Source organism: Chiloscyllium punctatum, chromosome 5, assembly GCF_047496795.1.
Source record: "Chiloscyllium punctatum isolate Juve2018m chromosome 5, sChiPun1.3, whole genome shotgun sequence".
In the NCBI taxonomy this organism is placed as follows: domain Eukaryota; kingdom Metazoa; phylum Chordata; class Chondrichthyes; order Orectolobiformes; family Hemiscylliidae; genus Chiloscyllium; species Chiloscyllium punctatum.
Window position 1 is genome coordinate 64,905,876 of NC_092743.1, and position 13,620 is coordinate 64,919,495.

A 13,620-nucleotide genomic window follows, 5' to 3' on the forward strand; every position below is an offset into this window, starting at 1 on the left:
CTCCATTGCCTTAGCTCCTGAACTGGGATCCTCTTTAGTTTCCTTCCTATCACCAGTCATGTTACCTGAGTTCATCATCTCTGCAAGACCCCTATTCTACTCCCTTGATCCTATTCCCACCACTGATTACCCAGCTTCCCTTCTTAGCCCCCCCATATCAGCCAATATTATAAATTATTCAGTCTCTTTAGATACTGTTTCTCTTCCCTTTCAATCTGCTGCCATCATGATCTCCTATATAAAAATCAAACCTCCGCCCCCCCCCCCCCCCTGCAATTTCTTTTCCATTCTAAAGTTCATGAACACGTCATCTCACAAACCTAATCCTATCTTTTTTGGAAGTCCATGTTGGAATCCCTACAATCAGAATTCCACTCCTACTACATCCCAAAACTGCTCTTATAAATGTCAAGAATGATATCTTTGTGACAGTGACAAGATAAAATTCCTCTCTTCATCCGTCTCAACTTGAGTGAAGCCTTTGGCATTTTTAACTACAGCATCCCCCTCCAATGCCTCTCCACTATCATCCATCTGAGTAGGCCTGCAGTCAACCTGCTTCCCCTCTTCTCCATTTTATCATTGTCAGATGGCTTCTCTTCCTGTTCCTGCACTATTGCCTCTGATGTCCCCCCCCCCCCCAAAGATGTATCCTTGGCTCCCTCATGCTGCCCCTCAGCAATATCTTCCAAAGACCCACATTAGTTTCTAAATGTGTACTTATGAAACCCAATTCAAACTCATCACCACCTTTCCCAATTCCTCCACTGTTGCTAAATTATCAGACTACTTATTCAATACCCAGTCTGGCGCGAACAGAAACACAATATATTGTGGGCAGATGGAAGCCACTGTTATTGATCCTCGTCCCAAATCCTACTCCCTAGCTATTGATGTCATCACTATGCCTGATAATAATCTAATAGTAAGCCAATCTGTTGCAATGTTGGTGTCACATTTGATCCCAAGATGGCCATCAAGCCTCATAATTGTGCCATTATTAAAGTCACGTCTTTTCACCTCCCTCATATTGCCTGGCTTTGCCCCTGTCTCAGGCCATCTGCTGGTGAAATCCTCATTTATGCTTTTATTGGCTCCAGATTCAATCATTCCAATGCAGATTTGGCTGGTCTCCAACATTTTTTGTAGTATTTGTATTTTTTTTTCTTAATTATATTGAACATACTGCAATTGCCAATATACTTTTCAATACTTTCTTAATCTACAGGGCAGCTGATCCACAACTTTCTTACAATCTAATCTACAAGAATTACTTATGGATGAACTCAAAATGACTTATCATTACAAATATTTTTCTAGTCTCCCCAGTAAAGCAATTTTAACAGTACCTCAAAACATCTAAATTTTGTTAGTTTTCAGACAAGACATTGAAGGTAAAATTACTTGTAAGGCTGTTTAAAATTATGCCTACAGTAAAACTGCAGGAACTGTAATCTGTTTGACATCCTAACCACTATCATCAAACTGCTGCTGTTTCAATAGTTACGACCTTACCTTATAAACACTTGCAGAAATTTATGGTAAAAATTTTGAAAAAAAAATCTTACTGATTTAATGGCTTTAAAAATAAAACTTTTTACACCATTTCAATTTCAATTCAATGCAGCTTTGTCATTCATTCCAGAACCAACTGCTACATTTATAAAAGAAACTAAACAAAAAAAAATAAGAACTCATCATCTTATATTATCAAATCTGTCATTTTGAGTACTGCAGCAGTAAAGACACCTGAAAACACATTGTTACACCTCATATGCTGCAGAGGAAATATTTGAAAACTATTTCAGCAAAGTGAAGACACAATTAAGTGTTTGCTTATTACATTTATTCTTGAATGTCAAGGAGGTATAGATTATTATTGGATTACGAAGGTGTTTGGTATGCTTTCATTCATTGGTCAGAGTATTTAGTACAGGAGTTGGGAAGTCATGTGGTGGCTGTACAGGACATTGGTCAGGCCACTTTTGAAATAGTGTGTGCAATTCTGGTCTCCTTCCTATTGAAAGGATGTTGTGAAACTTGAAAGGGTTTAGAGAAAATTTACAAGGATGTTGCCAGGGTTGGAGGATTTGAGCTATAGGGAGAGATTCAATAGGCTGGGGCTGTTTTCCCTGGAGCATCAGAGGCTGAGGGGTGATCTTATAGATGTTTACAAAATCATGAGGGGCATGGATAGGATAAATAGACAAGGGCTTTTACCTGGGGTGGGGAAGTCCAGAACTAGAGAGCATAGGTTTAAGGTGAGAGGGGCAAGATATACAAAAGACCTAAGGGGCAACCTTTTCACACAGGGTGGTACGTGTATGGAATGAGCTGCCAGAGGAAGTGGTGGAGGTTACTACAACTGCAACAGTTAAAAGGCATTTGGATGGGTATATGAATAGGAAGGGTTTGGAGGGATATGGGCCGGGTGCTGTCAAGTGGGACTAGATTAGGTTGGGATACCTGGTCGGCATGGACGAGTTGGACCGAAGGGTCTGTATCCATGCTGTACATCTCTATGACTCTACTCCAGAGTCCAGATATGTGTTTTTGTTTCCTGGCTTTAGCAAGTTTTGAGAAGATTTGTAGCTCAGGTTGAGGTTTTAGATGTAGTTTTGCTCACTGAACTGAAAAGGTTCATTTCCAGACATTTTGTTTCCTTACTAGGTAACATCTTCAGTGGACTTCATGTGAAGCAATGCTGAAAATTCCTGCTTTCTATTTATGTTTGGGTTTCTTTGGGTTGGTGATGTCATTTCCTGTGGTGAAGTCACTTCTTGCTCCTTTTCTCAGGGGGTGGTAGATGGAGTCTAACTCGATGTGTTTGTTGATAGAGTTCCAGTTGGAATGCCATGCTTCTAGGAATTCTCGTGCGTATCTTTGTTTGGCTTGTCCTAGGATGGATGTGTTGTCCCAGCCGAAGTGGTGTCCTTCCTCATCTGTATGGGAGGATACTAGTGAGAGAGGGTCATGTCTTTTTGTGGCTAGTTGGTGTTCATGTATCCTGGTGGCTAGTTTTCTGCCTGTTTATCCAATGTTTGTTACAGTCCTTGCACGGTATTTTGTAAATGATGTTAGTTTTACTCATTGCCTGTATGGGGTCTTTCAAGTTCATTAGCTGCTATTTTAGTGTGTTGATGGGTTTGTGGGCTACCATGATGCCAAGGGGTCTGAGTAGTCTGGCAGTCATTTCCGAGATGTCTTGGATGGAGGGGAGTGTGGCTAGGGTTTCTGGATGTGTTTTGTCTGCTTGTTTGGGTTTGTTGCTGAGAAATCAGCGGACTGTGTTCATTGGGTACCCATTCTTTTTGAATTCACGGTATAGGTGATTTTCCTCTGCTCTGCGTAGTTCCTCTCTGCTGCAGTGTGTGTTGGCTCATTGAAATAATGTTCTGATGCAGCTTCATTTGTGGCTGTTGGGATGATTGCTTCTGTAGTTCAATATTTGGTCTGTATGTTATGCTTTTCTGTAGACGCTGGTTTAAAGATCCCCATTGGCTGTTCGCTCTACTTTGACATCTAGGAATGGCAGTTTGTTGTTGTTTTCTCCTCTTTAGTGAATTTTATGCCAGCAAGGGTATTATTGATGGTCTTGAAGGTTTCCTCTAACTTGTTTTGTTTAGTGATGACAAAGGTGTCATCCACGTAGCAGACCCAGAGTTTGGATTGGATGGTTGGCAGCGCTGTTTGCTCAAGTCTCTGCATTACTGCCTCTGCTAAGAACCCTGATATCGGAGATCCCATGGGTGTTCCATTGGTTTGTTTGTAGGTTTTGTTGTTGAAGGTGAAGTAGATGGTAAGGCATAGGTCCACTAGCTTGATGATATTCTCCTTATTGATGAAGTTAGTGGTGTTTGATGTGTGTGTCTTTGGGTCTTCTAATAATGTAGTCAGTGTTTCCTTGGCCAGGTTAATGTTGATTGAAGTAAACAGGGCTGTTACATCAAAGGAGACCATTATTTCATCCTCTTCTATCTTAGTGTCTTTGATGGTCTTCAGGAATTCTTGGGTGGAATGGATGGAGTGGCGTGAGCTTTCTACTAAGTGTTTTAGTCTTTCTTGTAGCTCCTTGGCCAATCTGTAAATTGGTGTTCCTGGTTTGTGTTTTAGCAGCAGCAGAACAAGGAGGAATGTTGTTTCAAGTAATCACCTCTATTTATATTTTTATGATGAAGCATTTTCAAAATAATTAGCCAAGACGTAAAGTACAATACTAGAATTAGATTTTTTTTAAAAAGTTAAACGTTAATGAAAACCCAGATTGACAAATAGGTTTTATTAATCATCAGGACTCAACTGCAACTCTGGAAAGTTAAATAAAATGACTGGAGCAAACAAATAAACTTACTCTGTTTAATCTCATAGCTATTATTGAAGTATGTACAGTTAGTATGTCCTTTTTCCCCTCAAAGCACTTAATGAATTTAAGGAACTTAACAATACACTTTCTCATGTACAACAGCACTGACCATCCTGATGACTGTCAAGGTTCTGTGGGCTATGCATCCTCTCTTCCAGATTAGAGCTTTGGTCAGAGTTCATGCGTTCAACTGACATCCATGTGGAGTCACTGAGTTCAAACTCCTCGCTGCTCAGTGATTGTTCATCCTGTAAAGCAAAAGAAATCTCTTTACAGCAATGTCTAAATATATAAAAAGTCAATAGTTATAATTTATACATTCTTTTAAAATTATCTTTAAGGATTACAAAAAGTTCTAAATTCAGTGTTTTCTTTCTTCACCTTTAATCTTTCTTTCTTTTAATTACTCAGAATATTTGGTTTTATGTCAAAGTGAGAAACTGGGCAATCAATACCTCTCCATCTCATCAATAATTCATTTCCAATCAAAGCATTGGCAAAGGGGTTGTTTAGGAGCCCTATTAACCTTTAATAAAATATTCCATCAGATACTGAAGATCCTAGCTCTGAAATCACTTTGCTGCTGCACCAGGAAATGATCATCTTTTGTGCTGGAGGATCATAACATACAACAAAAAATAACCATTAGTTAACATTTCTTTACTTGCACTGGTCAGAGATTCTATTCTGATAATATTGGCCATAAAGGGAAAATTACTGTTGAATGTATTCAGGACCCACACGGATTTGAAATTGCGAGCTTATTAAATAAAAAGCATTCCCTGTACATCACAGTGACCATTCAGGTCAGGATATCACACAAGAGTTTGCTAAAGCCATGTGAGAGGAGATGGAATAGTAATAGTGAAACCTCCACCATCCTAAAATCTGACACACAGCAAAAGAAGAGGTTTAATGGTCTCAAAAGAGCATGACATTAAGTGAATTCCCAACTAATGTCTTGGGTCACTGGCCCATCAAGAGACAACGGATGTAGGGCTCACCAGAAGATGCAAAGTGGAATGAACTTACACAATAGTATCATTCATCAGAGAAGCAGCACACAGAATATATTCTCAAAGCAACGTGTAAATTAATAGTTGCACTAATGTAAGGGTCAGTTGCTCTTGCAGTATGTTCAGAACTACAGTCTCGGTGGACCAAAAGATTTGTTGTGGTGAGAAATTGCATAATGTGTAATAAAATATTTGATGTTAGAGAATAATTACTGCAATGGCAAGCAAAAATACTGGAACAGTAGGCAATATTTTATTCACTATTTTGAGTTCTGAAATTCCTTGAAACCAATACTGATAAGTCCTTTGAATGTCAGTCATCTCAATGTTCTTACCATTGACCTGTACATCCAGAAGTATTTCTATATTTCAAGCTTTATTAGACAACAAATTACCAGTGTGCATGATTTACGTTCAGGAACATACAGGAGCAGACCTCCCACCTTCACCCTAGTTTGAAAGGCAGCAAAAATATAATTAGATTAGATTAGATTACTTACAGTGTGGAAACAGGCCCTTCGGCCCAACAAGTCTACACCGACCTGCCGAAGCGCAACCCACCCAGACCCATTCCCCTACAATTACTCCCTCACCTAACACTACGGGCAATTTAGCATGGCCAATTCACCTAACCTGCACATTTTTGGACTGTAGGAGGAAACCAGAGCACCCGGAGGAAACCCACACAGACACGGGGAGAATGTGCAAACTCCACACAGTCAGTCACCTGAGACCTGATTTAGAGATGCCAGTGTTGGACTGGGCTATCAACCACCTGACAAAGGAGCAGCATTCCGAAAGCTAGTGCTTCCAAATAAACCTGGAATAACCTGATGTTGTATGATTTTTAATTCTGAGACTGACATAGATTTCTGAATTATGACTATTGCTCATCTTATCGCTCACAAACCATCTGGTTACTTCACATAATTGAAAATATCAAGGGAGCAAAATTTCTTAAGATAAATGCATTAAAGCAACCTGTAGGAAATGAAAAACAGGCACACAGGTTCTGATTCTATGGTCAACCATGAACTATTTGCCTAGCAAAACAAAATTTCAATTCAAAACGTTAGGGGAGTTTTAGTAGGAATGTGCAACACTGCAAGAGTGCCAGTTAGCTCACATTACAGTTTGGAGAATACTACTGCTTTGTTCTGCCAAAATGAATGAATTCCCTTGCTCCCCTAAGAAAGGTGTGAATGTTTTGATGATTATAAACATTGACAAAACCCAGAGTAACATTATGCAGGTTGCCTCCAGATATTAGAAATGCATCAATACCATAGAAATTGTTTGCAATTCTAACTTTCATTGCTGTGTCAGAACTGTTCAGAAAGCTGATGTTGGCAGCGCAAGAAAACACATTCTTCTACTGTTGTTTTTAATCGCAAAGATTCTTTTTAGATAGAGCTTCTCACCAAGGACATGTACGGTTTGCAATTTTTGGGGTGTTGGATTCTGTAAAGTTCACCTTCCATTAAAACAATGTATAAGGGAATGACCAAATGAATTTCATATAATACAGAACTGCTCACATTGGTGAAGTGGATACCTCTCCCGGCAGAGAGAAAGCGAGGACTGCAGATGCTGGAGTATCAGAGTCAAAAAGTGTGGCACTGAAAAAGCATAGCAGGTCAAGCAGTATCCAAGGAGCAGAAGAGTTGACGTTTTGGGCATAAGCCCTTCATCAGGAATGTGGGGGTAAAAACGGCTGAGAGATAAATAGGAGGGTGAGGGTGGCTAGGAAGGTGATAGACGCATGTGGAGGACCCTCCAACCACACAGCATCAATGTCGACTTCACCAATTTCCTTATCTCCCCTCCCCCCACCTCATCCCAGATCCAACCCTCCAAATTGGCACCTCCCTCTTGAACTATGCTACGAATCCATCTTCCTTCCCGCCTATCTGCTAAACCCTCCCCTCCAAACTATCACTAACAGCCCCCATCCCCATCGTCCTATTTATCTCTCAGCCATTTTTACCCCCATATTCCTGATGAAGGACTTATGCGCAAAACGTCAACTCTTCTGCTCCTCGGATACTGCTTGACCTGCTATGCTTTTTCGGTGTCACTCTTCTCGACTCTACCTCTCCTAGCAGACACACAAGTCTCGCTGCTGTCTGGAACAGGGTCAGTTTTCTTCAGGTGTATAGCAAAACTATTACTTCAAACACTCAATGACAAGTCCTGCAATTGCTTTCTAAAATTACACCAAGCTCCAAAGGAAAGAGTATCCACCTATTTTTTTTAAGGTTGGCAGCAGATATGCCTCTATCATTTCATTATGAGTTACAATTGAGGAAACTGTACTGGGCCTTGGTGAGACTGCACCTTAAGTACTGTGTGCAGTTTTGGTGTCTTCTTCTAAGGAAGAATGTTCTGGCAAGACAAGGAAATACCTGGTGAATGGCAGGACCCTGGAAAGCACCAAGGATCAGAGGCACTTTTGTATACATGTACACCAGTCTGTATGTATCAGGATAGGTGGATAAAATGGTTAAGGAAGGATACTTGCCTTTATTAGCAGAGATGTAGATTTTAGAGCAGGGAGGTTATGTTGGAACTGTATAAAATGTTGGTTTGGCCACAACTAGAATATTGCATGTAGTTTTGGAATAAGAGTCATATGATAGTTCTGCAGAGGATAATTCCAAGGTGTTACCTGGGCTGTAAAGTTTCAGCTATGAACAGGTATTGTACATTCTGTGTTACTTTTCTTAAAGCAGATGACATTGAGAGGGGAGATGATCAAGATGTACAAAATTATGAAGGATATAGGTAGGGTGGATAGAAAGGAACTGTTCCCTTGATAGAGGGATCAATGACCAGGGGACAGAGATCTGAAGGGGCAGAGGTTTTGAGGAGATGTGAGAAAAATGTTTTTTTTTACTCAAGAGGGTAGAGGGAATCTAGAACTCACTGTCGTAACAGTGGCAGAGGCAGAAACCCTCATAACATTTAAGAAGTATTTAAATGTGCACTTGCAAAGACAAAGCATACAAGACAATGAGCCAAGTGCTGGAAAATGGAATGAGAATAGCTAGGTAGTAGTTTTTGCGGACGTGATGAGCTGAAGGCCCTTTCCTGTACTGTAGATCTCTATCCTCATCTACATATCAACATCTCCGTCAATACACACCTTTTTTTTTTACTTAAAATACAAATTTTAACAATATTAAGATTCATACTTAGCAGTAATTTCACCTTTTATGAAATTTAGATATCAATAAACTGATTTGACACAAATAAAAAGGATATTTGTGTTATTAGGTAATCAGACATTATTTGAGTAGAATGCCACAACAGGCTTGAAGACCCAAATGGCCAAACAAAACCTCTTCCTGCCCCTTACGTAACTTTCTTGCTTCTCAAACTAAAATATGTGAATAACTGTGTTCAGGTCAAGTATAGACTCCTCTTGAAATGTATTGTCACTAGTTTATATAATGGAGAATCACAATAATTAACCAAAAAGGAAGCAGCAGGATCACAAATGTTTGTCTTTCCAAAATTAATCATGAACTAATTTTTGCCAAATTTTATGATCAAGCTGCCATTTAGACAAGGGTGGTAGAATGTAATTTGAATATTGTTTCATGATTGATTTAGTTCTACTTTGAAACTATAACACATAGTTACATTTTGTAGCATTATGCACTTAATGTATTTACTGGTGACTTTAATGGAAGCATGCAACTTACTGCATACACATGCCGTTGTTTTTCATGGCTAACACACAATAATGTTGGAGGACTGCAGTGAGTGCTCTCATTGCATCCAATATTATGTTGCTGTTAGGAGTTTGCAAAGGAAGCATGAAAAGTTGTCTTAAAATCAAATATGAGCTCAAATTTTGCATTAAAGGTGATATAAGCAAGTTCACTTCAGTTTTGCACAGCCTATACTATTTAAAATGTTAACTTGTTCTTGCTCCTCTCAACAATTTCTAAAATGGTGCAGTCACCAGCTTTGAGAGATCTTTGATGGTGAGGCTATACGTACCCATCATTAATACATACATATTACTATAAATCCGACAACAACTTACAATTATGAACACGTACACCTAAATGCAGAAGTTCTCAAAACTGCCCTGCTCTTTCATAGGTTGCACCATAATAGAACATAAGTATCAGCCTTAATACTGAAACATGTGCACTGGCACTGAATTGGGATATATACCCATTAGTCACATATTGAACATCCTATAAAAATTTAGAGTTGGGACATTCAAGGGCAAGTGAATTTTTAATGATATGTTCATTACTATATGAAAATTTCTTCAGCCCTTGAAATTTAATTTTGTAAGTGTGAAGTTTCATTCCTTGTGATGTTGGTTACATTGTAGACTTTTCTAAGAAACTAAAATAAACAAACTTTTTCTGGTTGTCTCTTTTGTCATGCTGCCTCTTAATCCCATTTATCTTCTCAAGGTTTATTTTCCTTTCTGTACGTAATTGAAAGCGAGTTTATCCAGTTTATTTTACATTTCCTGGTTTAGACTTTGCAACTGAGACATTATCTGTTTAGCAGCACTAGTTCATTTTCCCAGGCCTCTCCAAGTCAGCTTTGTACATTGCATGCACCCAAATATATTGAACTGGCACGATGCCAACATGATGGAACATAAGTAGATAATGTTGCACAACGATTTTAAATTTGAACACCAGAGCATGAACAACATTTCTCTTGTTCGTTTATGATACGAGAAGCATTAAGCAGTCAGGTAGGCCGAGTAACTGTTCTATTTAAAGGGTTGGGCTCCCTGTTTGCAGGTATGTAAAAATTTGGAACTTTTTTTGTTGTAAAGTACCTGAAAGTAATATGGAGTGTTTTTGGAGATGTTTTGGTCCATTTACCAGAAAGTATTGTCACAGTCACATGAGAATAGCCTGTCCACACAAATAGCTGTTGCACTGATTTTCCTATCGGCAGGATCTGAAGTACATAGGACCTCCACTTTGATGCATGTCAACTGGGGCCAGTCACACAATGGTCAGCCAATTAGCAACTTGGCACTGGGAGCTCAGCTTTGGGGATGGGCAAATGGTTGACAATCCTGCTACTACCTTCTGGGGTCAGAGATCCTAGCATAATATTTAAAAGGCATCCAAAAAAGCAAAGACTCCTTGCAATCCAGCAGCATCGGCATTTCTGGGTCAGTGGACATCTTAAAAGGTCAACCACTCCTGCAAACTGTTGAATGAGCTCCCCCCAACCTCAGAAATCTGCAACCATAGCTGAAATAATCTGCTTGTTGTGAACATGGAACTCCTACTCACATCTTTATAGTAATGTTTTGCTGCAGCTTATTCTCCAGGCTGTCTAGAAATAGTAAGAGTTCCTGTTGCCCAACAATGGCAAAAGAGGATCCTTCTTCCTGCCCTACGCAGTCTACACAGATACTACTGCAGAGTTGAGCAGCTGTACAATTCACAAGCAAACTAGGTTCAATGCTGCAAAAGATCAACAAATTCCTGTACTCTGCAAATTTAAGTGGCACAGTGACGTCACTGCAAAGTCGCTTTCACAATCACATTAATTAAATATACCAGCCAGGGTTTGGGATCTAGTCTTTAACACAGTTGGAAAATATCAATTTAATGTTAAGAAGCCAGTTCATACTGAAATTTGCACCAGTTTGTGTGTGTGCGTGTATGCTAAGGATATTACATTAGCTGTAAAGGCCTACATGCTCCAAAACATTTTTGCTATCCATGGAAATGATAAAACATTATGGTCACGGAGGGAATACACAGGAAATATTGATAGCAGCATCATTCCTTCACCAATGACTGAGGCCTGTTTATCAAGGGATGTGAGTTCAAGGACTTCTCCAGAAACTTAAGCACAAATTCCTACACAATGCAGGGCCAATGGAGGGCAACATTGTTGGTGTTGCTTGTCTGATGCAACCCATTCTCCCCCTTGATGAATTTAGAAGGATCCATGCCATTGTTACAAGTGAAAGTGAATCCAAGTATTAAATTAATACTTAAACATGTTATGAATTGTAGATGACTAAACTGTTACACATAAAAACACGTGGAACATTTTTAGTATACTTGTAAATCTGTATTTAAGGTGCTTATATAAAAGTGTTCTGAGATATTTGCGCGCATTTGGCTACAAATAAGTTAGTATCCCACCCTACATCTATTCCATAGTTTCATTAGGCATGTAAGAGGTTAAGGAACAGGGAAATTAAATTGGAACTCAATTTAGCAAAATATTCCACAAGTTTTGAACCATATCAAGGCTGGTGCATATTGAGTTTCATATAAAATTATAAAAAGACAGTATAAAATTTGATGTGTGTTTGATACCATTAATATTGAAAAATGGAGATATGTCCTTAAAGCCTCGGAAAGGTTGTTTAGGAGATCTAGGTTTGAATCAAGGGCTCAAATGCACTCAGGGCTCTGAAGTACATTTCTCCTGACACACTCGGCTATTGAAGATGGATGGAAGTAAGTTTATGCCCCTGTTTGTTAGTCTACATGTGTGTAAACAAAATAGAAATATCCAGTTTATGATTCATGTATTTTAGTACAAACATAATTTTAGGAGTTAAACTTTAACAGTAGGAAATGGGATAAAGGCAAATGAAGCACATGGAAGTCTATTACACTTAAAAAGAGTAGGATCATATTTCTGTGAGAGTGAGAAAAGAAGGTTCCAAGACAGAAAGTGGGCTTTCTGGAAGAGGTTTCTTACACAAAGCTTAGAGTAGAGTATTTTGTTGTTCTGTCTTATCAAACTCGCCTCATTAACGTAACTACCTCACCTTGTGACATGACCACATGCCATTCACAGAACAACTTGCCACTCAGCAAGTATCCTGGAATTCACTGGCATCCCTTCCACCTAACCAAAAAAATTATATTAATTGTAGTTCAGTCTAAGCGACGTTATCTGAGAGATGACTAGGCATAATAATGTTCTTTGATTTCAATTTACCAGTTTGTTTCTTGGTAATAGTTAGTTGTATTTTGGACATGGAAGAGTGGGAAAATAGGGCAATGCCCTGCTGTTAGCAAACTCCAAGCAATTCTGATTCAGGGGAAATCTAAGGGAGTACTGGCTCATTTTGTGGAAAAAGCTCTGGGGAAAAAGCCCTAGAAGCCAGTGATAGTTCAAAGCAGCTGAGAAAGAGTGGGTCTTAGAGAACATCAGCAGTAGCTCGGTAAGGTTAGTGGTTTGATAAAAGCTGAAATTGTAATTTGACTGGTTAATTTTCTTGTTAAGTACGTGGGAGCTTGAACATCATCCCATTACTGGTTTCTAACCAAACGCAAGACAAATTTGGTAGTCTCACCAAGGATCATAACAATATCAAAAGCTAATGCTCAAATTTGAACAAAGATTGCTAAATAGATCAGGTATGGACCAAAGAAGAACTGATTAATTATTTTAAAAGGACACCTTAAAACAGAGTAGAAAATTGACTATTGTTGAACAGCTGTGTGGGTTATTTTATTCAGACTGTCAGCAATTGTTTTTGAAAGTTGTGATGAAATTTTACACCACCACCAAAAAGTGAGCAGAGTTTTCAGAATTTAATTGACCTGAAGTCTCCTCACTGAAATAGAAACTCTAAATAAACAGATATTTTTCAGCTTTGTATTTCTAAAATAGAAATGAGGTGGGGAAAAGCTTCAACCAACCATTGCATAATTCTATTAACACTGAGTTAAAACGGAGGTCAAGGTATGCACAGTATTGAGTACCATCTTCATTTGTTTCACCATGTGCAGAAGATAAAATTTGGTAAAGATGCAGAGGTGAGAAGATACCTTGCCACACTACATAATCAAGGACCAAGTTTGAACTCATTTGATTTTGAGAGTTATGTCTAGACATTCCATGAATCTATGGACGATGTTGGTGGTCAGGGGAGAATATTAAGGCTGGAATTAAAACTGTTGCCTGTACTTGAATAAGCAATCAATAAACTTACTACAATATTTAGATTGGTAGGTCTTTAGTCTATGCCAACAAGAAATTATAGGCCGCACACAAGTCAATCCTTTAAACTGAGGTGACACATCAAAGGCTAATACATATCTCAGTTTAACTGATTGCCCGTACCCTCTTTGACTTATCCCTGACTCTCCAAAAACTCCCCATCAATAATTGTCTGCAAATGCCATGGTCCCATTCTTTGAAGAATTTAGTACACCAGCTATGATGCTGGCCCAACTTTATCAATCAATTAATGAGCTGAAAATGTGC

At 38.9% G+C, this 13,620-nt stretch overlaps 1 protein-coding gene across 5 annotated transcripts in view; it reads right to left on the reverse strand.

The window, feature by feature from the left end:
* LOC140477127 (nucleolar protein 4-like) overlaps positions 1-13,620 on the reverse strand; it is a 343,324-nt gene that overhangs the window by 226,893 nt on the left and 102,811 nt on the right. For all 5 annotated transcript variants that reach the window (XM_072570460.1, XM_072570458.1, XM_072570459.1 and 2 more), the window contains one exon: positions 4,473-4,611. In XM_072570460.1, the coding sequence (XP_072426561.1) occupies positions 4,473-4,611 (139 nt within the window). The remainder of the gene's footprint in view (positions 1-4,472; positions 4,612-13,620) is intronic.